The sequence below is a fragment of the Indicator indicator genome, chromosome 8, assembly GCF_027791375.1.
Source record: "Indicator indicator isolate 239-I01 chromosome 8, UM_Iind_1.1, whole genome shotgun sequence".
Classification (NCBI taxonomy): Eukaryota; Metazoa; Chordata; class Aves; order Piciformes; family Indicatoridae; genus Indicator; species Indicator indicator.
Window position 1 is genome coordinate 19,476,618 of NC_072017.1, and position 26,226 is coordinate 19,502,843.

Here is a 26,226-nt window from a genome sequence, read left to right on the forward strand (position 1 = left end):
ACCTTGAGGCACTTATCTCACAGGTAAATTATTAAGGATTAAATTGCAGTAATGGCAGAAGAATTGGGAAAGTCACAGAAGACCAAATATATTAAATCTTGAAGTCTGCAGCAGTCTAAAGTACGTAATGACAGTCAAGGAGGATCAAGAGATGAGTGTTTCAAAGCAATTCAAGACTCAAGTACAAAAAATAAGCGGAAGCTGAGATGTGGCTAGCAAAAGATGACCAGGTTAATGAGAAATCATTATGAACATAGTATATATTTGCATAAAGAGGGTAAAATTGAGGGAAGTGCCTGTTGTGGAGGAAGAACAGAAGAAACAATAATTTAAAACATATGTACCAAATATTAGTGATGGCTAGCTCAGCTATCACAGCAATGACATGAGAAGAGGGATTAGATAAGACTTTGTAACAACTCTAATAACTCCATTTTGTAATTTTTGTGAAAAATTATTGTTTTAATTATCTCATGAATTCTGCCCCTGGATGTTTACAAAATTGTTCAAAGGGATCTTGTTAGCACTTGTTTTTGAGAAACTGCAGAGAACAAGTGAAGTACCCAGGTCACTGTAAAACAAAGCAAATCAAAAGTTTTTGGTTTTGGTTTTTTTTTTTAAAGACACTTTCAAAAGAGTTGCTTGAAAAAAAAAGGGCCACAAAATGAAATTCCTGTTGTCCTGATCTCAATTTCTAGCAAATATAGAGACAGGTAATTCAGTACACTACTTCTAAGTGTCTGGGAAGATACCAAAAAGATGCAGAGCAGTCAACATGTTTTTGACAGAACAAATATCAAGCCCAAATGATTTCTTTGCATGAAGTAGTCCTTCTGCTCTGTTCAAGAGTGAGAGGGCATAAACATGGTATTCTAGTGTTCTAGGCATTGATACAAAAAACAGGTAGCCTGATCTGAAAGATTCAACAGCATAATAATTTGAGGTCCCAAAACCATGGTGTAAGTTTATAGTAGGATAACGTATGTTAATAGATATATCACAGGGAGGAATGAGGCACAATATAGAAAAAAATTATCAAACAGAAGAATATAGAAGTCTGTTATTCGTGTTGTTACAAGCTTAAATTGCAACAACAACAAAAGATTTTGTTTCAGATGATGGAAACATCTTAAGTTAGACTAGCAAAAGTCACTGACATTGATTAGTTATGGAGTTTCCATCACTGAGAGAGACTCCACTGATGGCGACTCTGTGGTCTAAAAATAGATTTAGACTGACATCTGTCAGGAATGACAAGGTATATCTGTTTTTGCTTGTGGGCAATATGATAGCTCAATGGTCCCTTGGGATTCTCTTCAGCATAATTTTAAAAAACAAAGAAAAAGTTGAACTGCAAGGGTTAGCTTTATATTTGAGTAAACTTAACTCCATGCTTTAGTGCCTTAAATGAACACATTCCTCATCTGCAGGAAATGGGGATAAAGCACTCAGGCTATAAATTTCTTTGCATCTCCTAGTAATTTGTCAGCATGTCCCTTCTGTTTCATCCTATACACACAAACTTTTCTTCCAAGATATCTCTTGGGGGCTCTACTATATAATTCCAACACCTTTTCATGTAGCATATGGATGTGTATACAAAACATGTATTTATTCCTTATATTTACTCCTATGTATACTTCTTATGAAACAGCTGTATCATTAGCAATGATCTTGTAATCTTTCTACATTACCAGCTACACCATTTTCTTTGCTACCTCACTGCATGTTCCATCAGCTAGTCAAAGGTAAAGTAACCTCAAAAGTTATGATTTTAAAGTAGTATGTCTTAATATTTGAAAAATCCCTATTACTGAATAGTTGGAAAATTTATCATACTTGGAAATAGAGAAAAAAAACTTTTTATTAGTAACAGTAATATGGCTTAACCAAACAATGATGGAAAGACCTGTTGCCATTAGTACTATTCATTTATCACTACTGTAGTACTGAATTCCCAGTTACATCTTAAAGATGGTATTGTCGGGCAAAGTAGCACGTAACAATACAGACAGACATATTGTGAGAAGTGTATGTATATTTAAAATAAAGGAAGAATAATTCTCAAGACACCTAAATTTAATCTTTGAAGAACACTGAAATTATTGAGGAGGAAAAAAGAAAACTTAGTATTGTATCTTCAAAATGCCATTTCAAGTATCATTTTTCTTGCGTTCTTGAATAAATGGAATTACCAACTTCTGTGAAGTCCTTGATCAGAATGAGGCTCTTAAACCAATTATGTGGAGATCAGACTGCTTAAAATTATAAGGAATACATCTAGAATTATTAAAGGCTTCAAACAGCTCGGTTAAGGAAAAATTATGCATAATTGATCATTTAGTATGTATTGTCAGTAGAAACTACAGTCATAGGTGTGGAAGACTACTTTTTTGACAAATTGCAGTGAAACTTTTATAAACCACAAACATACCAGCGCTTCCTTTTCTAAGGAATTTTACTGAATGTAAGTCCCAGTCACTTTTACTCTTCTTAAGCATGGAAAGATGCACCATAAGTTAAAAGCATTGAATAATATTATCTGGATGAAATGTGAAACATAGATGAAGTAAAATCAAAGTAGATTACCTTGATCTCAAGGTAAGTGAAACCACAAATCTGGGGTTAGAATAATTGGTTAGAAAAAAAAAAAAGGTAGTAAAACAATCATTACCTTTATAGAGAAATTTCTCTTTTGCCAAAAGGCAAAGTGATTTGTAGGAAATTAAGACTGACAAACTAGACGTCAGCAAATGATTGTATAAGGGACTGCTTCTATAACCCATCCTGAGAATGACTGTTTTATTGATTCTTATTTAGCCCCTGTGCAGTCCCTCTGTCCCTTTGCTTTGAATTTTATGATTCATTTATTACAGGATATAATATTCCAGTTAGGTAGCGTTTTCAGAGTCCGGCATATAAATCCTAATCTGGCAATCATCCTCTATGTCTGTCAGACTGGTGATAAGATTCTCATTGATTTTAGCGATACAGGCTTAGGGACAAAATGACATGTATTATATAGTGTATGACACAGATTAGCAGATTTAATTCATACTTTACTATCTGCCTGTAGTTACAGTTTATGACCAAACTCAAAACTTGCTAAGAACAGTCACAATCTCATATTCAGTTCTCTTTTAGTGTGAAGTGGCATTTTTCTGCTTATCAGACCTGAGAATCTCTTGATGCACTTGGCCCTCATTTAAAGTCTGAAAGTAACTCTCAGTTCCTACCATAGAAAATATTTTCAGATATTGCACTAGGGGAATTGCGTTAACACTTAGTACACCTTGTTGTGGGTTGCTCTTGGCTAACAGCCAGACTTTTATCCAGCTGCTCACAGCAACCCCCCAGCTGGATGGGATGGGGTAGGATGGGAAGAACAGGAATGAGAAAGTTCATGGGTTAAGATGAAAGCAGGGATATTGATTTCTAATTACTGTTGCAGAAAAACCACAACAGACTGGACTTGGAGAAGATTAATTTATTGCCAATCAAAATAAAACTGTAATTGCTCATTTGGATAGTAGGAAATAAGAAGACATGTTAAAACAGTAACTTTTCTCCCCTCTTTCCCAGCCTCGACTTCATTACACACTCCTCTCCCAGACCAGCAAAAGGTGGATCTGTTGGGAGGGACGTATGGTTTCTCTTCACTCCTTCCTTCTCAGGCTTCTGCTCTGCTTAGGCATGGCTTGTCCGGTGGGTTGCAGCCTTTCAGGAGAGTGTGTTCCATACGGGCTTGCTACAGTTCCTTCGGGTAGATCCATTTGCTCTGATGTGGGCTGAAGTGCATTGCCCCTTTCTCCTCCTCTCTCTCTGACCTTGCTATTCCCTCGTTACTTGCTTTTTTTTCCCCTTCCCCCCACCGCCCCGTCCTCCTCTCTCCATGCAGTATTTTTGCCCTTTCGTGTTTTACGCCTTCATAGCTCAGCTGTAGCCCACAGTGCCTCCAATGTAGAGATGGCAGGAACCAGCTGTCCCCAAACATGGGGCAGCCCCATACCTTTTCCCACAGACGTCACTCCTGTAGTCCTTGTTCCCCTTCTGCTCCCGAAAACCCTGTGAGATGCAGCCAATACCAACCAAAGCAGAGTGTTACTAAGTCTAGGGAATAAAGCTAACATTATAAAATTAAATTAGTTAGGGCAACAGGATGGCAGATGGAACAGCTGTAGGGAAGTCCCAGCGGTTTCCACCCTCACCTGGAGGTGCCGGTGGCACTGCATAGCTCCTGCGGGGCCATGAGGAGCACGATGAAGGTAGCCCATGCGACTAGTCCCGCAACCCTTTCTGGCGGTGGACCACGGGGTAGGCAGGAAGGCTGAGGCCCTCCTGCCACGCTCACATCAGGACGCAGCGCTTAGCGTTGCGTTGCTACACTCTCCTCGCACGAGCTGGCTCCGCTAGAGAAGGCCCCGCCCGCTCTCAGACCGTTAGCCCCGGCGCGGCGTTGCCGCCGGCGGCGCACAGGGCGGTGCGGGGGCGGAGCGAGGGGCGGACGAAGAGAACGGCGCGGCGAGTTGGGCGGGCGGCTGCAGGCAGCCGCGCGTGCGGGGAGGTAGCGGGCCGCGGCGAGGAGAGCGGTTGCGGGACTTGTAGCAAGGTGACGAGCTGGGCAACCTCCTCCCCCCCCCACCCGCGCTTTCTCCCTCTTCCGCGCCCCTTGTCCTTTTCGGGTGGGCGAGGGAGCCTGCTGCAGGCAGTTGTCGCGGTCCCCTGCGGGCTGCTCCTGACTGGGGTTCGGCTCTGGTGTGGGTAACCCTTCGTCCGTATCTCTTCTCGCTCAGATGCTCAAGGTAGCAGCCTTCGTTTGCGTTTGTGCAGCAGCCTGGTGCAACCCGGCGCTGGCGGCGGCCGGGGGCAGACCGGACAGCGGCAATTTTCTGGACGATAAACAATGGCTCACGACCATCTCCCAGTACGACAAGGAGGTCGGACAGTGGAACAAATTTCGAGACGTAAGTTCAATCTTTCCACTCTGCCGCCTGGCAGCCGCGCCCGGTCCGCTCTCTAGGCAGCGCCGCGGATGGTTCTGTTCGCTGAGAGTATCCCTTGGTAGCCAGGGCTGGGGTGCTCAACTTCCTCCGTTCTTCTTGATTTTTTTTTTTTCCACCCAATTCCCGGCGGCGCGTCGTTAGAAGTAGGGAGGTCCCACCGGGCAGTGTCTTGGGCGCTGCCGCCGGTAAGCGGCGAGGGCCGCCCGGTGTACCCCGGGCCGTGCTGGTCGCCCAAGCCAGCACCTCTGGGGCCCAGCGGACCGGGCTGTAAGAGCTTCTTCCTGCTCTGTGGGTCGCTAGCCCTTAAAAGGTGGCGGTGGTGGGTGCAGGGGGAGTTGTGTTTGCTCTTCCTCCTCCCCGTTTCCCGCCCCAGAGCAGCAGTGGAAGCTGTGGTTGCGGGAAGCGCGGCGGTGGGGGCGCGCTGCGGGTGGTGGCTCCCGCTCCCCGCCGAAGCGAGAGCGAGGCCGGCCTGGAGTAGTGGAGGGAGAGGAGGCTAGCCCCGTCGTTACTGAACGAATGCCGCGTGGGGCAGAGCCCCCGTACCATCTGGCAGCGTTCACCGAGAAGGACTGCCCCATCTCACCTTGCCACTGTCGGAAGGACCGAGAGGGCGGGCTGGGGGAGAAGAGGCTCCGGGCACAGCTGGAGGTGGGAGTGGGGGGTGGCTTTATAAAGGGTGTTGTAGCAGCGACCGTGACAGGATGAGCCGCTAAATGGGGCGACAAGCTGTATAAATGGTGCGTCCGGAGTGTCTGCACCGAGTACATTAGCATCAGACCCCGTCTGACCCGAATCTTGTCACTTATGAAACCTGGTCCTCCTCCTCTAGAGTTCCTCGCTTTTGTGCTTAGTTTGTTGCAAGTTGAGTAAAACCCAATCGATTTTCAAAAGTCCTTCACATTTCTCTCGATGAAAAACGTTTTCCTTGCTCTTTCGATATTCTAACTTTGTGTCATTTAAAAAAGAAACCTGAATTCCAAGCATGTAAAATAGCATTCGGTTTAGCTTTACTGTATTGCTTAGTGGATTTCTTTGGTTTGGTGTAAAGCATTGATTTGGTTTGCAGCTTCAGAGTCAACAGGTTTGTTATGCTGCAGCTTCATAGTGACTGTGGTTTGCTCTAGTAAAGTGCCATAAATATTTCCAAGGAATGTCTTACGTTTTTCTGAGAGGTGTAATGTACTTAGGATGTATGTGTTTTCTAGCATTTATATATAGGTTGCACGTGGAATGCAAACTTGGCTGTTTAAGTAACTAGCAAAGAAGAAGCTGCTGTTGAAGAGTTGTAAGAGAATTTATTTCCCCAGTAGTTTCTATTAAACAGAATAATTTTAACGTTTGGGAACACTCAGATTAATATTCAGATGCTTTTATTTGCTCTATCTTTAAAATTTGTGTGTTTGAAAAAATAATGTTCAGTGTTCTGTACTTTGGGACCTGTGGTTTTAGAAAAAAGTCATATGGTGCAATCTAAACGTTTTAGTATGAAAGGCTGCTGCTAGAAACTCCAAAATAAGTATATCAGTTACATTTTATAATTGGCAGTCATTTTATGTAAGGACTACTCAGTAAGGTTGAAGAAGCTAAGTGCTCTCTAATGCCGGTCTCCTGGGAGTCCACTAACATATACTGTAATATCGGATATTAGCCAGATAATTTATTTTGTGACAAGTAGGTCTCCCCAAGGGTTTTAAGAGTGACTGCTTTGAGGAAGTACTGCATACTGATTCTTCTGAGGAATTCTATACACGTGCTGGTTTATGTATTATTACACTGTTTAAGAAGACTGGTACTTCAGTGAGCAATATGCTTTTATTTCTTGTGAAGAATGCATATATCCTATTGATTAATACTCGAGCTGGAATATTTATTGATAGTCCTAATAGTTCAGGCTTAAAGGCTCTTCTTTTAAAGCATTGAGGATTTTCAGTATTTCAAAAGATACAATTGTAAAACAGTGAAATATTTTGAGTTAATCTACCTGCAGAAGAATGCATTAGTAATATATCTTGTTTTTAAGATGCACCTATCAATGTGGTGGGGAAGCTTTATTAATATCCTACAGTTCTATGTAAGTGATAAAATTTACTCGTTTGACTGTAATTTGTTGGTTTGGAAATTGCGATTAGGAATTTAATTAGTGATTCAAATGTCTCCTGTTAAGGAACAGGACAACTGCATTTTAAACGTGTAGGCGTAACTGTCTCACAGAGTCAAAGTCAGAATCAAGGTATGCAAGGCCTGTATTTGTAATTTAATTCTCTGATCAGAGAGCAGCATGCTTTTTGGGGGGACTTTAAATACCCTGCAGATGTAAGGGTGAGATGAAATTCCGGTGTGAAAAGAAGTATTTGAAGGCTTAACTTAGGACTTAACTGACAGGACTGATTAATGGAGAAGATAATGACCCTGACTTCTGGCTCATTGGCTCAGTTTCTTAAGAGTTTTAGATCACAGTGAGAAAGAACATAGTCATTCAGAAAGGGAACCTTTACAAAACCTAATAAACCAGGATATGATCTTATGTTAAAACAAACTCACTCAAAACTCCCAAACATAGCTCTCTTAAAATATTCCAAAATGTCACATTTGTCTGTAAAGGTTATTAACAACATGATAATATTAGCTAAGATCTTTTCAGTACTTTGTACTGTAACTGACTCTTTAGTTCTATTGAAAGATATTGATCGTTCTGAAAAATTTGTTGAAAATAATGAAATAGGTCTAGGTGAGAACTGCACCTTAATGTGTAACAGTGGCAAGCTGGGGGCATATTAGATGCCATTTTCTCATGTCTTTCGTGCTTAAAATTTGAGAATGGATTCTAAAATAGGAGACTTTGATCTTAAAGATGGAGGTGAGGGGGGGGAATGGTGTTGTTCATATATGTAATATCGACTGCCTCAACTTCTATGTGTGAGGTAACCATTTTGGGCTATATATGAGAATGTGATTACTTTTTGCTTGTATTGCCTGAGAAGGAAGAGTTTTTAACCCAATCTTAGTGTTATTGCAGTCCAGTTGCTAAGTAGATGCAGCTCGTATGTCTGCCACTAAAACAAGTCACAGAGTTGTTAAGGTTTTTCAAGTTGTCTCCTTAGGCTGCTTCAGCAGCCAAAGGTGTCAAAATGCTGTGAAGTCCTAGCCCATGTGTACATAACTGCTGATATTTTTAATGCTTGTGAGTTGAGGTTCTTTGGCAAGTTTGGGCATCCTCATATTGGCCTCCCATATGAGTCTTTTGAAGATACTTGGAGTATGTTTTTCCAGTGTTAGTGAAGTCTAAACCTGTTTCAAAAGAAGATAAATCAAATACTAGGTTGCCATACCAATTCGCTAGTTGTCAGCATTTGTTGTTCTTCTGTCTGTTTGGAGGCTTAAGGCTTTTCAAAATCAAGCGCTACTGCCCAACTAAGCTTCACATCAACTATAGAGTGGTGTTTCCTTACTGTTGTGAGCAGATCTCTGCCCAACTGTATATCCACACAACATCTCTCTGTGACTAAGAAAGCCAAGGGCTGTTTTAAAAGGATTTATCCCAAGTTTTTTTGCACTTTATTGTATGACAGCATGAAAGTATTTGGAAGGCTTTTTTTTGTTTCCAGAGTGGAGTACTGATAACCTTACTTGAAGAGGAGAAAGACATCTGTACAACGTTTTGTTGGTTTGTTTTTTTTTTTTTTTGCATTGGGTTATTTTATGGAGGGCTATGCATATGCTTTAGAGGAAGTCGGTAGTTAGGATTTGATAGTGCAGCATTCTTTACTAATGTTAACTCGTTAGCTGTGAAAATAGGTACAGTAGGCTTTTTTGTCCTATACATATTATGGTTCAGCATAAATAAAATATACCTCTTTCCTTATTAATAGGTAGGGGAGCTCTTTTACTATGTGCATATGTTTTCATAGAAAGTTCTGATTATGACACCAGAAAAAAACCTGGAATTTTAGAACAAGAAATGAACTTCTTTGTTAGGTTGTGCTGGGCCTAAATTAAACCAAGAGCTTGCTGGTAAGTTACTTTTTCAGTTAGGGAATTGAATCTATTTTTTACTTACCAGTTTGAAAGTTGTTTTTAGCTATTCTGAAGTGGTATCAGTCTTTGTCTAAGAATCTATTTCATATGATCTTAATTTTATTATTATGGTGAAGGAGGAAAAATTTTGAAACATAGGAAATCTGACAGAAAGAATGAGAATTCTTAAATCTACACCTATAATTGCTACCTTTGAAATGAAGCTAATAAAAAGTAAGACTTGACCTGCTTTTTAAATGGTGAAATATACAAAAAATAGTAGGAATTTGCATTAATTTTAATGAAGGAAATTTAAGAAACTTCAGGTGTTCAGAACTTCGAACTTGAACATGGCAGACTATAATGGGAAGGTATAATGCAAATGTTACATTTTAATTTCTTTTATATTATAGAAAAAGGCTTTTGATTTTTATTTTTTCTTTAATGTGTTTTTATTTTGTTCTCAAGTATGGATTCCTTTTTTTCTTTCACTTGGTTACTTTTCCTTTAGTCTGTTTTTGCTGTTTGTTTCTAGTGACAAGTACTTTTTGTCTACAAAGATGGAGTGTACTAACCTCAAACTATTGTTAACAGTGAACCCTTAACTGTCTCTGGGAAGGCATCAGCTTGGAAGCTCTTTATATAGCTAATATTTAGGACTTAAGTAAGCTGTAATGTGCTTTTCCTTAGATTGCCCTCATAATCTAAAGTAAAGCTGATAACATTGTTTCATCTTATCTTTATCTCCTTTCTCTCAGGAATAATCTTTATTTTATTTGCTGTAGGTTGTTTAGTGGATATGGATACCCAGTCTTCTCATGTCTTACTGTTAAATCTTATTGGGATTGACTCTAGCCATCTGTGCTTATTATAGTGTAGTATAAATAGCTTTGTAATACACTAATAGATGGTAACAGTAGCAGAAACTTCATAGCCTATCTTTGTTTTATAATCAGAAGGCAAAGATGTTTTGACCAGGAAGTATATTACAAGGGGAAGGCAAATGTAGAAAAAAGTAGAATATGAGTGGAATTAGAATGTCTGTGTTTCTAGACTAACACCATTGATTCTTTTTTTTTTTCCCGTATCTGTTACTTCATAATCATTGAAATGTTAGCAGCAACTAGCTAGAAAGGAGTAATAGCCTGCCTTAATGTTTGCAAGTCTTGGCCAGTTTTCAAGCATAACTCTTTTCTTTAAGTAGGTACTTAAGTTCAAATATGTTTGTGTCCTTTTTGTCCCATGTAGTGTATCTCCAGCAAGATATGCTGAGCGAAATAAGGAAAACTTTGAACAGTTGTTTATTTTTGTGTATCTAGCTTTAAAACAACTTCTAATTTTTAAGCATAAGGAAAACTTTTATTTTAATCAAGAGATTTCTATCTTTTTTCACTTTTGCTTTCCCATCTCACCTCATATCACACCGACAGATTACAGTAGCAAAAACTGCTGTAGGAATGAATGATTTACAGTGGTGCAGTGTAAGGGAGCAGCCTGAGACAGGGCACAAGGGGAGATGGTGTAAAATTCTAACCCATGATAAAGCTTTCATGTTACAGTGAGGATGTGGTTTCACTGCTCTATCTCCAGAAATCACTGCTTTAAGAGACTACAATAAAAGAATGGCTTTAAAAGATGTAAATAATCCAAACTTCTTCGTATTTTGCAACTTCCAGAGAGTTTTATCTTAATACATTGTCATTAAAGACTATCCAGTGCTTGACCTTATTCTGCAGGCTGTTCTTATGAATGACCTAGTTCTCATTTTATCAAGTGATGTGCAGTCATTGGCTCAAAGGAGACTGTCCATTTGCAGCTTGTTCAGCATCTCTGTGAAAGAGTCTGCAAGTCATCAAATAATTTTATGTTGTGCACTTACACTAGGGCAGGCCTGAATACAACTGAAAACAAACTCCTTTGACATTTTTGAGTTTGCATCAATGGTAAAATTTATTGCAGTTGTTAAATCTGTATGGCATAGCAAGGAGAAATAAAGAAAACTTAGTCCTCTGTATATCCTTCTGAGCATGGAAAATGGCCTGTGTTTTATCAGATATTTAAAACAGAGGGAAGTTGTTGATATGAAGACTCTGTGTATCTATTCATGGATGCATTTATCTGCTAGCATTTGGTTCAATTGGTGATTGAAACATCACTTTTGCAGAAAACTCAAACAGTGATGCTTATAAGCAGAATCAATTGGCTGCTATATAAAGCAGCAATTCATTGTGTAAAATGCCCTTCCAGCCTTTCACAGAAGAGGAAGTTAACCAGTTTGATCAGCGATAAGAAGCCAATATGACTATACAAATAAAGGTTAGGGCCACAATAGGCCATTGGATTTGGTAATATGCTTACCTGTATATGCTGTCTTATTGTCATAGAATCACCCAGGTGAGAAGGGGCCTCTAAAGGTCATCTAGTCCAACTCCCCTGCAGTAAGCAGGGACATCCTCACTAGGACTAACTTGTAGACTAGATTGTAGACAGCTTTCATCCTCAGAGACCTCTGTGCCTTGTTTGGACAAAAGCTATCGTATCATTCTTTTTACATGTATTGAATGTGTATAATTCCTCTATTTTTACTTTCCTGCATAAAAATGATAAAACTCAGGGCATATAAAACCCACTTTTTACCTCCCAAGTTTCCTAGTTATTGATTATAGTACAGGTTCTGAGAGTTGAAGCCACGTGTAATATTTTTCCCCACGAGTTTTTAAAGTACTAATGTTATGGAATAGTTGATGTTGAACACATTGAAAAGTTGAGCTCTTGTGTTTTTTGTGATAGATATGAATGCACACCATGTGCTTGTGTGAGTGCATGCATGTACACATTCACAGGTTAACTGGTGTCTCAGATCAATAACAATTTAAAGAGATTCTGCTCTGTCCATCCGTCATGCTGGGATCAGACGGATCTGCAAGTATTTCAGAATACTGCAAGTATTTCATAGACCCAACCTCTTTATGTCTGCAGGTTTATCTTGCTATCAGATTTTGACATTTCATTGATTGCAGGTCACTTTTGGTTGTATATTAAGCATGAAATGAATTTAATGGTCTTTCTGGTGTGCAGATTAAAATTTTTTTAATCTCAAATATTGAAAGCAGTTGTCTACAATAGGTTCAGTTTATTAGATGGAAGAAATGCCTATTTTTTTATATGATTTTAAGGTATCACAGAAGAACAATATGACTACAAACATCCATAATTTTACAATAAAAAGTTTGTGTTGAACTCCAGTTTCCCCAAGAAAGCCAGAAGATATGAAAAATACTTCAGTAAAGTGCTTGAAATTATTCTGTGAAGCAGAACTGAAGTTAAAATCTATCAGTGTTTATCTGGTTGTAAAATGTGATAGTATTTTACATAATCTATGTTTTAAAAAATTGTTCTTGTCAAGGTGATACTCCGTTAGTTGGAAAGTAAGGGAATCTTTAGAATATTTTTATAAAGAGTTGGACTGTGGTTTTCCAGCCCAGTTTGAGTGTAGATGGACTATTCAGCAGCATGAATGTTAGGAAGCTTTTTTTCAGAAAAGGTTGGAAACTAATAATAGTAAAAGGTTGAGTTGATTAATAATATCTGTATAATACTGGTTTTTTCCACAGATACTTCTGCTTTTTAATATTTATTCAAATGTAAGTAAAGGTTAGTAATTTGGACATGCTTAATTCCTGCATACACCTGGATGTGTCCTGTGTGACCTGTTGTAGGTAGTCCTGCTCTAGCAGGGGGTTTGGACTAGATGATCTTTGGAGGTCCCTTCCAACCCATAACATTCTGTGATTCTGTAATATGCAGATCCTACTCTTGCTTGGTTTTATTAAAGAGAAAATTTTTTACTGAATCCGTTAATGAAGTTGTTCAAGCTGAAATTTCTGTAGCTGTAAAATTATACAGATTATCTATACAACTGATTTAAAATATATTAGTGTTTATCGGTTACTTACATGGCAGTAAGAGAAATTGAAGCTTGAAAATCAAGTAGATGTATTTTCAGATTCGGCAACTGACTTTTTCATTTGCTTAACTTTGGTAACTTTAGCCAAACACCTTGCTCATTAGACCAGAAAACCTGCCAAGAGTAGTCAGGCACAGGGATGAAACAAAAGACATTGCAGCTGACTGTTTTATGCTTGGTGTTTATCAAGAGAAGTGCTTGATTGAAGGAAAAAGGAGAAAAGAAAAGTCTTAATGCTGAATTAATTAGCATCATAAAATTTGAAAAACCTCAGAGATGTATAGTCAACTAACCCTGTAGTGCCTGAATTGTTCTTGTATGACTCAATCCAGTTTATGTGGAATCTTTCCTTGTCTAATTGTGGTTACTAAGAATATATTCACTGATGTTAGTGAGAGGCTGAGTAAATTTTTAATTAAGCCAGTCTACTTGTTTGAAATTATTATTTGAGCATTTAATCTACAAAACAGACTTCCAAGTATATTTTACATCTTTGAAAAACTGGAAGAAGGCAAACTTCAACTGGAGATGAAGCTAACTCGTCCATGCAATGATAACCACTTCTTATTAGAAAACACTATCTAGGGGTCTAAATGGAAAACATACCAAGATTGTTATTTGGTGTGGGTTTTGGTTTGGGTTTTTTTTTTTTGGTGGTGGGTGGTTTTTGTTTTTTTTTTTTTTTCTTTGTTATGTGTAAGAGTCAAGCTGCACCAGTTTAGGAAGTTTATGCTGGGTGATAGGGAGAAATTCTTCACAGAGAGTGATTTGCCATTGGAATGTGCTGCCTGGGGAGGTGGTGGAGTCACTGTCCCTGGAAGTGTTTAAAAAAACACTGGATGAGGCACTTAGTGCCATGGTTTAGTTGATTAGATGCTGTTGGTTGATAGGGTGGACTTCATGATCTCAAAAGTCTTTTCCAACCTGTTACTCTGTATTCTTAGTTCATTGATATTTCTTGAAGCATTATTTCTTTATTTCCTTAAGCTACCAGATTTCATTGGGGATTTTATTTATCTTTTAAAATTAACTATTTTGCTTAGTGAATTGTTGCTTGTTTTTTTTTTTTTATTCTGCCTGCCCCACTCTTGATTTGTGAGGCTGTAGTAGAAAACACTCTTTCAGTTTCACTGACGTGAATCAAAGTATTTCATTTTGGCTAGTTCATCTGAGAGGATTTCTGTTTGTATACATATAGTCTGTGTCTGATTCACTTCCTGCATTGATTCATGTAGCTAGGTGCCTTTATGCTGCCTTGCATGCCCGACTTCTATGACAAATTGCATATTGTGCGATGCACTCTGCTTTCCTCTCTAGCTGAATCCCATGTTGCACTGTGCAAAAACAGTGCAGTGATCCAATTAAATGGGAGGGTGGCCATTATTAAGTAGAAAAAAAAGAAAATTGGACAAGCATAAAAAACCCTATGCTGTGCATAGTGAGACAGTATTACTGAAGCAAGATTTTCATCCTGTATCAGAAAGGCTATTTATATAAATAATAATACCATGAAAAACTAAAGCTGAATAACCTATTTTGTGAGATGTATTGCAGCATCTGCTGCATGGCTTAATTCTGGGGGAAATTAAAGAGATTATAGTAAAGCTAAGCACTGGGATGAGTTTACTTAGCATTCACTTCTTCTATCTGAAACTATTCTATTCTCCCCTTCTCTTGGAGATCTTATGCTGGAGTTGATTGATCATCTAGTATAGTAATTTTTAGATGTCCAAAGGAAGGTGCAAATCTGCAGGTGTTGCTTTAGCTTGATTTCACAAGTATATGATCTTTTTGTGTCAGAAATCTCATATGAGCAAACTGTAACATGCCCAGAAACCAGAGATCTAGAGCAAATGAAAATCTGTTTTAAGTATGATATGCCATAGTATAATTCAAGCTAACTTTTTTAAGGTCTGTTGCATATTCTCTGTTCTTCTTGCAATATATCCTGCTTACTTCACTTGTCTTAAGAGATCTGAGGTTCTGTTATGCCTGTCTCAGCTTTATTTTGTTGATGTTTCCAACCTTTCTGTTTTTACTTGTCGTTATTCATACTGATCATTGCATCCTTCCTCTGCCTAGGCAACACAGATTTTGTTGTATATGTTTAAATATTTTCTGTAATCCCAAAACATTGTGCATCACTTTTATGAAGTTCACCAGGAAATTAGAAACAAGGGGATGATGAAATGAAAACCGAAATTGTATTGCCAGTTATGTCAGTTACAGGGCTTTGAAACATGTACATGCTTTGTATGGAGATTTCTTTGATACCAGTCATGCTAATAAATGTGCCTGTCTATCCAGCCTGGTAACTCCCCTGATCATTCTCCCTGATCTAATGGCGTTATTCTTGCTCAGAGGCTCCAGACAAGAATCAGTGATTTTTATAGTTTCTTTATATGAGTTGAAATTCTTTTTATGTATCTCATATGAAGGAACTAGAAAAACAAGGTTGAAGAAAGAAGTGCTTTCCCTTTCAGCCTGGATCCAGATAGTCAAGATCTCTTCTGTTTTAATCAAACTCATTAGACTATAAAATCTGAAACTGAAGGTCAACAACATCAGTCATTGAATATTTTTGTGGGGTGGCATTAGTAAACATATAACTCCCTGCCCTCTTGGAACGTTGATTAGTAAAAGCTGCTGAGATAGTTGCGTTGTATCAGAAATAGAACTTACTAGCTAACGTGACAAAACTTGAGTACTGACTCAGATCAGAATTCCAGATATCATTTTCATTTACACTGTGAATTCTGGAGACTTTTTTGATATTCTGTTTGAGATTTATATTTTGAGTCAGAGTTCAGGGTTGGACTGTTTTTATCCTTCTTGACAGTAGACTGTATGAATCTGTCTTGTTCTTGCCACATGCAAGTTCATGTCTCTCAGAAATTTGAACAGTGTTCTTAGGTTAAATATCTGTAAAAAATACCTGGTTTATTTATGTGTGTACTCTGTGGTATATTACTGTGACTTTTAGGTAATGATTTCTACTTTTCAAAACACACTGTTGTATTGTATTTTTGTATTTTGTTGTATTGTATTTTTTTCATTTAGGACTAACCATGTGCTTAATTTATATTACAAATCAGAGCAATTTTGCAGGGAAAACATCCTGAAGATAGTGCTGGGAAAAGAGTTTAAGAAATGATCCAGTTGTATGTGGTTAAGAAGGAGGTTAAGGGCTTCACTCCAATGACATAAAATTAGTTAGGGACCTGATACTGTAATTAGGTTGTGCATTGCTGCTCTTGAGTGATTTTTGGCTTGAGCTGTTGGGAACAGGTAGCTGTAATGACTGGCTGGTACCTCTGCTGCCAAGTAGATTTCTAGGACAGGAGAATCCAAAATCCTTCTTTAAATGCTATGTATTAGCTTTCTGAGGAAAATTTGAGAAAATATGTGAAATCTTGTGGAAAACCAAAGTGGCCTAAGCATTTTTTTTGTTAAATATAAAATAGTACAACCCCAATCCAATAGCCATCACGTTACAGTTAAAAATAAGTAATACCAATACAAAAGAATCATTCCATGTTGTCCTTTGATTTACTGTTTCTCTCTTAATTTTATATCCATATTCAGTTTATATCGTTTCCTCTCTATTTTGTTTGTTACACACTGCAATTAAATCAGGGAGAAAGCTTAGGAATAATTTTAACGGTTCTTGAAGAGAAATGTCACAATTTTGTGATCACATGAGAAGAAATGAGAATTGTATCATAATTTTTGTTGTGAGAATGGAACAGCACAATTTTAAAATTGGGGGACTTGGATTATTCATGTAGTGTTTGGTAAATTTCTGAAAGCGAAATGGAAACTTCAGTCCATTAATTTTAGAGCAGAAAGACAAGAAAGGTTATGCTACTGTTATAATGTGATGTACGTGATTCTTTTTTAATCCACTTTTCTGAGGTAGTTTTTTACTAGTATTTAAAAGAAAGGCTTTAATTTCTTCTTTTGACTTCAAAAAGCTGTTTCTATGTTGGAAAAACTGCAACTTCATAAATTTTAGTTGTGTGGGAAAATAGATCTTAAATTTAATGGAGCCAACACTGATGTTTTATTAAGTTTTTATTCTAATTCTTCAGCTAACATTTTTCTGCACTGGTTGATGTGTGTGTGTAGTATTTTGTTGCTGTGTAAAACAAGCTTCATACAAGCTTACTTTGGCACTTCAGAAAGTAAAGCTCTACTACTTTGGAAAGATAAGTATAGCCCCAGTTTCTTTGAAAACAGTCTAATTCACGTTTTAGACACAAAAGTCAAACTACTTGGAATGTAGTGACCAAAATTTTTTAGTTCTATTTTTAGAAAGTGTTTGTGGACCAATGAAGCTTGGAAACTTCTTCTAAAATAAGTTCTTCATCTGTAGCACTGTGGCCAGCTCTGGAGCCCCCAGCACAAGAAGGATGTGGAACTGTTAGAGTGGGTTCAGAGAAGGGCCATGGAGATGATCAGGAGGCTCAAGCACCTGTCCTGTGAAGACACACTGAGAGAGTTGAGGCTGTTCGGCCTGGAGAAGGGAAGGCTTCAGGGACATTTTGGAGCTACCTTCCAGTATTTGAAGGAGGCCTATGGGATAGCTGGAGATGGACATTTTTACAAAGGCATCTAGTGACAGGACGAGGGGATATTGGCTTCATTGGGAGTAGCTAGGTTTAGATTATACATACGAAATTCTTTCCCATGAAGGTGGTGTGGCACTGGAACAGGTTTCCTGGAGATGATGTGGGAGGCTCCAAGCCTAGAAGTGTTCATAGGCAGGTTGAATGGGGCTTTGAGCAACCTGGTGTAGTAGGAGGTGTTCCTTCCCCTGGCAGGGGGCTGAAACTGGATGATCTTTGAGGTCTCTTCCTACCCAAACTATTCTATGATTCTATCATTACTGTGCAATATAAGTATCCAAAACAGAATTTGTGGAGAGATCTGTGCAGGAGCAAATCATCCTAGTGTCAGTTAATATCAGATCAAGTGTGTAAACACTTGTAGGTTAATTTCTAGATAGTCACTTGTGGTGATAACTATATTGAGGAAGCACTGTTCTTTTCAGTACTTTAAACTTTATTCAAGAGGAATATAAATAAAGAAACTTCAGTAGTTTGCAGAATTTATCTTATTTGGGACATCTTTGAATTTTTTTACTTTAACAGTAAAACTGGAAGGAGGAATGTGTTTGAATTTAAGATGTCACTCAGTTCTTGCAACTTAAGCTATGTATCTCATCTTTTTAGTGTGCTTTTTTGTGCCTGAAAACTCTGTTATTTCCTTTATCTGAACACATCCCACCCACTCCTGTGACTTACCTGATCTGAAGTTAAACATTTTGGTAATACATAAATTGACGGTTAATTGATTTGCAACCTGGTTTGCAGGACATATATTTTAGAAACTTGCCCTGTTTGTAAACTTACTCATTATTCTGTAAGTGTGTTTTTGTCTTAGATCTTTCATAATAATTTAAGACTAAGCAATAACTAATAAAATATAGACAAAATGAAAGGCATGGCCTCAATTTTTTATATTCTAGGGGAGCACTTGCTATATCAATTGTAGTATGAATATCATAAGCTATGGGCCATATTTTCTTCAGCCACCAGATCCTGTAGTTTTTGTACTTTCCTTACAGCTAGACCTGCTACTCTGGTGAAGACACTGCTCTGAACTATGTTTTTTGGCTTCCTTGGGTAATTTTTATCTTGGTAAAAAATTGTTTGAGATTCTGTAGGACTATTAATAAATTAAGCAGAAGATGAAAGTAACTTTAAATTGAACATATGTAGAAAGCACTTGGTTTTTAGATTAATAATGACAGTACCCAAAGGGATTTTTTTTGGTGAAAGTAATTATTTTCATCAGATCTGATGATTTGCACTGAAATGTTTGAAACTTTAAACAGTCAATTTGTCTTCATTAATACTTTCTTTGTAGGAAACTGTGAAATTTGAGAATCTTGGTATGAAAAGTGGTAAGCTCAAAGAACTTGTGATGTTAATTATTACATGACACCATCTGGAAAAAAATTACCAGATGTACTGATTGTACATGAAAGTTTCTAATGGCTTGTGGTGAGTTCAAGGTAGAACTGTGACCTAGCACTGAAAATGATGTACACTGTCAGACTAGTTAATACTGTAACATAGGTGATGAAGACTCTTGAATGAAAACTGTGCCATTATTGCTATTTACAAGACAGTGCTAAGATTTATTTGTAGTCTGTGTATATCTTGGTTGCTTCTTTCAGTATATATTTTCCTGTTGCTTCCATGTCATTGATTTGACACATTTGAGAAATTTTGCTTGTTCTTTCAACAATAGTTTATGTGTCCAAATACTTATGAGTAGCAGAGAGAGACCCCATAGAGATCAGTGGCTCTGTTTATAAATAGTATTCAACAACTATACTGCTGTAACATCTCTCATATTTCAACTGAGACTCAATTCAGGACCTTTCAGAGTATGTGTTTTCTTTGATTCCTTTTGTTGTGGCAACTAAATAGGTATGAGAGAAGAGGGTCCTTAATCTACAAGGGAAAGTTCCCTCTGGGTGGGCAAGGAGGAAAGTAGTTGGGAAAGCCAAAAAGTTGAGATAAGGACAATTCACTACTCTGTTGTAGGGATATCAGATTGCATAAAGGGAAAACAAAACAGGCAAAACAAACACCAGGAGAAAAGGTACCAGTGTACGCACCAGACGGAAACTGTGAAAATTGCTGCTGCTGTGTGCAAACCAAAACCGAAACAAAAGGAGTGAACCCCAGCCTGTAAACTGGGGAGGAAACGCAAAAAACTCACAACAGGAAACTTTACCAAATATAGAATATATTACAAGATGGATGAACCCTGGCCAATCCCTTTTGTGTCATACAGTTAGCATAACATAAGCATGGTGTAGAATATACAGTTCAGCTTGTTGCTGTGTGCCACTGGTGGGGGTAACTGTGTCCCTCCATCCCTCATCTCTCCTAATGCTGCCAGTCAGCTTAAAGCAATACAGTTCCACTGTAAACAGTTATGGCACTACTAGTGTTTGTTGCCTTTCTTTGTAGCTATGAACATAGTCTTCATGGAGGACTTCTGCTTTAATCCACATGTCAAATACCTCAGAACATCATTGCATTTCTCTGTGCTAGAAGGGAAAAAGCTGTTCCGTGATAGGGCAAGAGATGATTTTACTTTCAGAAAAGCTTTGGTACTGGAAATAAAAGTGAAGAGTAAACCTAGTGTTCTCTGTAATCCATCATCCCTCCTTCTAAGCTCCAGAAAATCTACTTTTGTCGTAACTTGTATTCTGCTTTTGGGATACAAATAATTAGAACCTTAGCAAACTAAAAGAATGAGGTCATAAGACGTTTTGATAACAAGAATGCTGCTTCTCAAATATGTCAGTCATGCAGTTCCTCATGGCTATATATATCTTGTCATCCTGAAAATTTAGTAGAGGGAAAAATTTAAGGTGAGACTTGGAGAGACTTACTTTGTACAGTTCATATATATACTTTTATGTATTCATTTTCTTATTAAAATTGTTAACTGAGCAAGAAACAAAATCAATATGATTCCCATAGCTTGTGTTCAAATAGGAAGGCATTCAATGTGAGGACACTTACCATGGTTCCTTAAAGAATCAGAATTTTCTTCCCTTACTTCTGTTACGTAATTTCTGTCATTACATTTCTGCTATTTCTCTTTTTCAAGTTTTCCAAATTATGAATGCTCTTTTCACCAAGACTTGAGGATAGACATATAAATTCTTTTCCCTTAGGAGTAGTGAAGAATGTAAATGAGGTATTGCCATATTGCAAGTGGAGATATTTATTCCTTTGCCTAGCAATGTTGTATCGGGATTACAAATACTTCAAAATTTTTGTTTCAGGGAATAAAGAACAAATGTACATGAACTAATTTTACTAGCCTGCAGAAAGCTGATGAAGGCTGAGTTAACTGGGATAATAATGTATTGCTTCTTTTTGTTTGGAGTTGCCTGATGTTGTAGCCTAAAAGTACTACGTAGATTTAAAATGCCACAGTGCTGCATCTGGAAGAGAAAAAAGGCTATCAAGGAAAGCCTTGCTATGTGTCTCTCTCTTCTCCCTCTCTCGCCCCAAATAACCAATACCTCATTATCCTAAGTAAAGAACTACTGGGGTTGTGTGTCTTGTGGTCATCAGGCTTTCCATGCTTAACTGAGTAACTATTGGAAAAATGAAATCTAGGTATTCAGAAGGTAAACAGAAACTCATCTTGCCTAGCTGGTAATAGTTTAGAAAGTTAGCATAAACTAATTTTCTGCAGACTTCCTCTGTAGTAAATGAAGACAGATGTCTGCTTTAAACAGTTTTTTCTGTTGTAGTGTGTGATGTATCACTTTTTCCAAGTGGTCACCTTTTTCTGTCAAGAAGGCTGGTTGTCCTGGATTTTCTGTGTTGATCAAATAGCTATTTTTTAAATTACTAAAATTAGATACATCTAGACTGTATTAGACAAGACAAGCTGATTTTTACAAGTGAATGGAAAGACAATTCTGCTTTTGTCTGTAGTAAAATTAATAAGGCATACAACTTGAGTGTTAAAAAGTTGCTTTATGTATAGACTATTTTTTTTAATCAATCATCATACTGCTAAACAAATGCAACCCCAATATATGTAGTTGAATAGTTAGCTGACCTTTCTCTAAAACCTGTGATTTCAAACATCTAAGTATCAGAATTAATTCTTTTGTCTCAACATTCTTCCATTTTCAACCAGGTTTAAGGTTATTACTTAAGAATAAGATACACTTTCAGAGTTATTCCCTACAGGGACTTTTCAGGATTTTTATTTATTTTCTATCATTCAATTTCAGTTAAATTGTTGATGAGTGGATGCCCTTTTATGACCACACCTGTGTTAAAGAAGATACATAATATACTTTTAATTAATTATCAAAATTTTCACAGAAATGGCTGATTTTCAGATTAATTTGTTTAAATGTGAAATATTGTAGTCGTATTTTCTGTATGGTACAGGACTGAGAAAAAAGCATGTCCTAAAATTCCTGGAAGTTGTTAGTATACTTCAGTGTGCTGTGGCAAAGTGCCGATTAATGCAGTCAGTGGCTATGAATATCTCATAACATGCTACTTCCCTGCCTGGTCTGTGATATGGTAGAGTACTTTCTGTGGAGTAGGTGTCGACATATGTTTTGTGAAGAATTCTGTTTTTGCAGTATTGCTGCAGTCTACAGAGCAGGTGTTGCTCTCCTCCAGGAGACAGAGAAAGAATATTCTTGTGTGGTATAGTTTAAGGAAGTGTAGCTGTATAGCTGTGAATTTTTCTTCTGTCTCTCAACTAACCATAGCCATTTATTTTCAGTAGTTTCAGGGAGAACATTCGACAGTGGTAGATCAGAATAACAAGTGGAAGGATCAGTAGTAAAGTCTGTAGAAGAACCAGGAAATGAAGGCAGATAAGGTCAATGTTCCAGAAACCACCTGATTTTGTAAGTAAAGTGAGAATGACATAAATGTGAAGTATACTATGTACACACATCCAAGTGCAGAAAATAATTTTCATTAAAAAATGGTAAAAATATGAAAACAAGAAATGAAGCCAGTGAGCTTTGTGTATACCAGATAGATGTCATGCTCTGGTTAGCTAGGAATACGTTATATAATATTTATTAAATTACTTCTATAAATACAAAGAAAAGCTGTGAAGCTTGTAAGTTGTGTGCACTGCAGCTGTTTGTTTTTGAACCTGAAGTGGAAAAAAAAAAAAAAAGATAATTGCACAACGTATTAAATTACCTATGCACAGATAAAAGCTTGGGACTTTACCAAGAAATGCCCAAAACACTGCAAAAATGGATGTGATTACTATTTTCAGCATGTTTTCTGACATGAAATAACTTTAATTATAAACCTTTTTTAAAAATCTTGTCTTACATATCTTTAGCTGGAGAGGCAGTGAGAGTTCAAAGGAAAAATATTCTGAATGTCAGGTCCCACCTAAGGCTTTGTTTTTAGAAGGGGTGGTTGTGGGGGAGGTGGCGGCAAGGGCATCAGGATAAGAAAGGATTTTGATGACTTGTTAACACCTGACTAAAGCCAAAGGAGAGGCTGAAGAGAAGAGGCTCTCTGTCAATAGGTTTTTGCAAGCAGTTATTTTAAAAACATTCATTGATTAAGTTTGTTTTTTCTAGCTACTCAAAAAGCATATTATTGTGGACTATGAAAACTCTTGCCTTCAGCTTATAAAATCAAAGTGATTTTGGACCACAGGATATACTAAGGAAAACGTTCTGGAAGAAAGAATGAAAAGTAGAATGTTGTAAATGAATGGGCAATGCAAACCACTTGGGTTTTTTTTTAATGCACTTTGAGTGCATTAAATGGAAGCTTTAATGGAGTAAAGTGAGCAAAGAACTTTTGAGCAGCTGGAAATAAGTGCATACTGGTTTGAATACAGGATAATGCTTTTAAAAATATTTCAGAATTAAGAATACTGCTCTCTGTTGTACATAGGAATTAAGGTAATGATGACATGCTCATCATTGCTTTTAAAAGCAAATGCTAAGTGGTGTTGTCCACTGGGAGAAAATCCTAGAGTTTGCTGTCTTTTTTTTTTTTTTTGTTTTTCCTCCCTTTTGGCTACATATCTTTTGAGTGTTACACCAACCTCTTCAAAAAATGCGAAGTGTTGTCTCCAGATCCTTGCGTCTGTATGGGATTCAGTTAAAGTTTATATTCTTGCAGTTTGTTTTTCAATGCTCACGGAACATCACTCGTTCTGAACAAGTGTAGAGCAGGATATGTTTAAGCCCATCTTCCTATTTTTTTGCCATTAAAACTGGAAAAAAGTATGGTGTTTTTATGGAGCATTTCTTCCAGCAGTTGTATTTTGTTTAAAACCTACAGAGAAGTTTCATGGTAGTTTATAATAATGAACTTTACAGTTGTCCTTACAGAGAATACTTAATCCACCTTAATAGGTAAACAACTCATGTGTGTATGCATTTTTCTAATATCATATGACAAAGTATCTTTATTGCTAAGTAGTTTAAATCTTAATTCTGATGTAAGTCAAATTGCGTGTACCCTCTGACCACAGACTTGTGACTTCACCTGTATTGGCATAGTCTAAAGATGAGTTCTCAAGGTTTTGGCAAGCCCTGAGCTCTTTTTGCAAAGGTTTTTCTTTTCCACATAGAGCTGTGACCATCTGGTGGTAGGTATTTTATTTCTCCTTCTCGAAGTATACTTTGTCCACTGAACCTAATTCTCTAATCCCTTTGAAAGTAATTATCTCTTGTTCTGAAGAGCCCTTTCAGTCTTTTTATTTAGAATGTTTCTTGTCTGAGAGCAAAGGCTGCAGCTCCAACTGGGGGCTCTGCATCACCTATCCCAGTGGTGGCTGATGCCTCCACTCAGACAAAGCTGCTTGAAGGGAGAGGCTGCAGTACAGACGCTAGTGATAATAGTAGGTGACTCTCCTGAGAGGTCTGCTGACCTGATGCACTCTAGAGAGATGTGCTGCTTAATGAGGGTTTGTATCAAGGATGTCCATGAGAGACTACCAAGCCTTGTAAAGTCCACTGGCTGCTGTCTCGTGCTGTTGGGCACCAGTGACAGATCCAGCAGCAGTCTGAGGAGTATCAAGAAGGATTACAGAGTTCTGAGAGTGGTGGTAAGGGATTCTGCAGTTTTTCAATCAATCCTTCTGGTCAGAGGGAAGGGATTCGAAAGGGCCAGTTGAGTCGGACAGATCAGCAGTTAGTTCCAAGACTAATGCCACAGCCAGGGGTTTGGCTTGTTAGACCATGGCACCTGCTTAGAGAAATGTCTCTGCTGGGGCCTGATGGACTCTGTCAGAGGAAGAGCATTTTTGGTACTAGGATTGACAAGCTGGTGAACAGGGCAAGCTTTCTGTCTGGTTTTGGCAAATTTATAGGCAACTGCCTATATCTTTACAATAACAATCGGTGTTGTTAAGATGAACTTTGGTACTACTTTTGTGTTTCATGTGACGTCATGTATTATGAGTCATGTCATGTGATTGTCAGTGACCTGTTTTTCATTCTGAGTTATTATAGATGAATCTGAATTTCAGAGAAAAGACTGTTTTTAACTATGCATGTGGGTATGTTTTTCTTGAAAGTTGTGTACCTGTTCAAGCAGAAAATGTGGTGGTGTTTGTTTGTTTGTTTTTTAAAGAACATCACAAAAATCCTATAGAAAGGAAGAACAATGATGAATTGCTCCTGAAAGGAAAGAAATCTTTGTGCAATTTCAGAATGTAGTTTCAAAAATCAAATAACCAAGCTATTCTGATGCCAGAATTAATGTCAATGGTAAAGAAACCATGAATCAGGACTAGTACAATTTCTTTTATCCACTGATAAGCAGTTTTTTTGTCAACAGACCAGGCAGATATTCTTAGGTGCTTTTTTCCCCTCCTTTTCAACAGCTTATATTTCTGGCAAGTGTCTGTCTTTCAGAATTTTTTTTATATAATGAAGAGATAAGGGAGAAGCAAGAAGGAAGGCTTTGTGTACTTGTGTCCAAAATCTGTTCTATGACAGAAGGCTGTCCGTTTACTCCACCATGTATTCAAGTATCAAAACTACTTAATATAGAAATGCAGAAGTCACAAAGGCATAGTGCTGCCATTTCAAAATGATACAAAAGCACTTCAGTGCAGCAGATAATGATACTGGCTTTTTGACTGGAAGAAAGCAAATGTCACTCCAGTCTTCAGAAAGGCAAGGAGGAGGACCCAGGTAACTACAGACCAGTCAGCCTCACCTCCATCCCTGGAAAGATGATGGTGCAGCTCATCCTGGAGGTTACCTCTAACCACATGGAAGATAAGAAGGTTATCAGGAGTAGCCAACATAGATTTACCAAGGTGAGATCCTGTCTGACTAATCTGATAGCCTTCTATGAAACTATGACTAAATGGGTAGATGAGGGAAGATCAGTGGATGTCATATATCTTGACTTCAGTAAAGCTTTTGATACTGTCTCCCATAATATTCTCATAGAAAAGCTCAGGAAATTTGGCATAGATGGCTGGTCCATGGGATGGATTGCAAACTGGCTCAACAACAGAGTTCAGAGGGCTGTCATCAGTGGCACTGTGAACTTGGAGGCCTGTGGTCAGTGGTGTTCCCCAGGGATAAGTACTGGGTCCAGTTTTGTTCATTTTCTTTATCAACGACCTGGATGAGGGGATTTAGAGTATCCTCAGCAAGTTCGCTGA

General features: G+C 37.9%; 1 protein-coding gene across 4 annotated transcripts in view; it reads left to right on the forward strand.

The window, feature by feature from the left end:
- Positions 1–4,793: 4,793 nt before the first annotated feature.
- Positions 4,794–26,226, forward strand: part of SPOCK3 (SPARC (osteonectin), cwcv and kazal like domains proteoglycan 3) — a 120,866-nt gene continuing 99,433 nt past the window's right edge. For all 4 annotated transcript variants that reach the window (XM_054382921.1, XM_054382922.1, XM_054382923.1 and 1 more), the window contains exon 1: positions 4,794–4,964. In XM_054382921.1, the coding sequence (XP_054238896.1) occupies positions 4,794–4,964 (171 nt within the window). The remainder of the gene's footprint in view (positions 4,965–26,226) is intronic.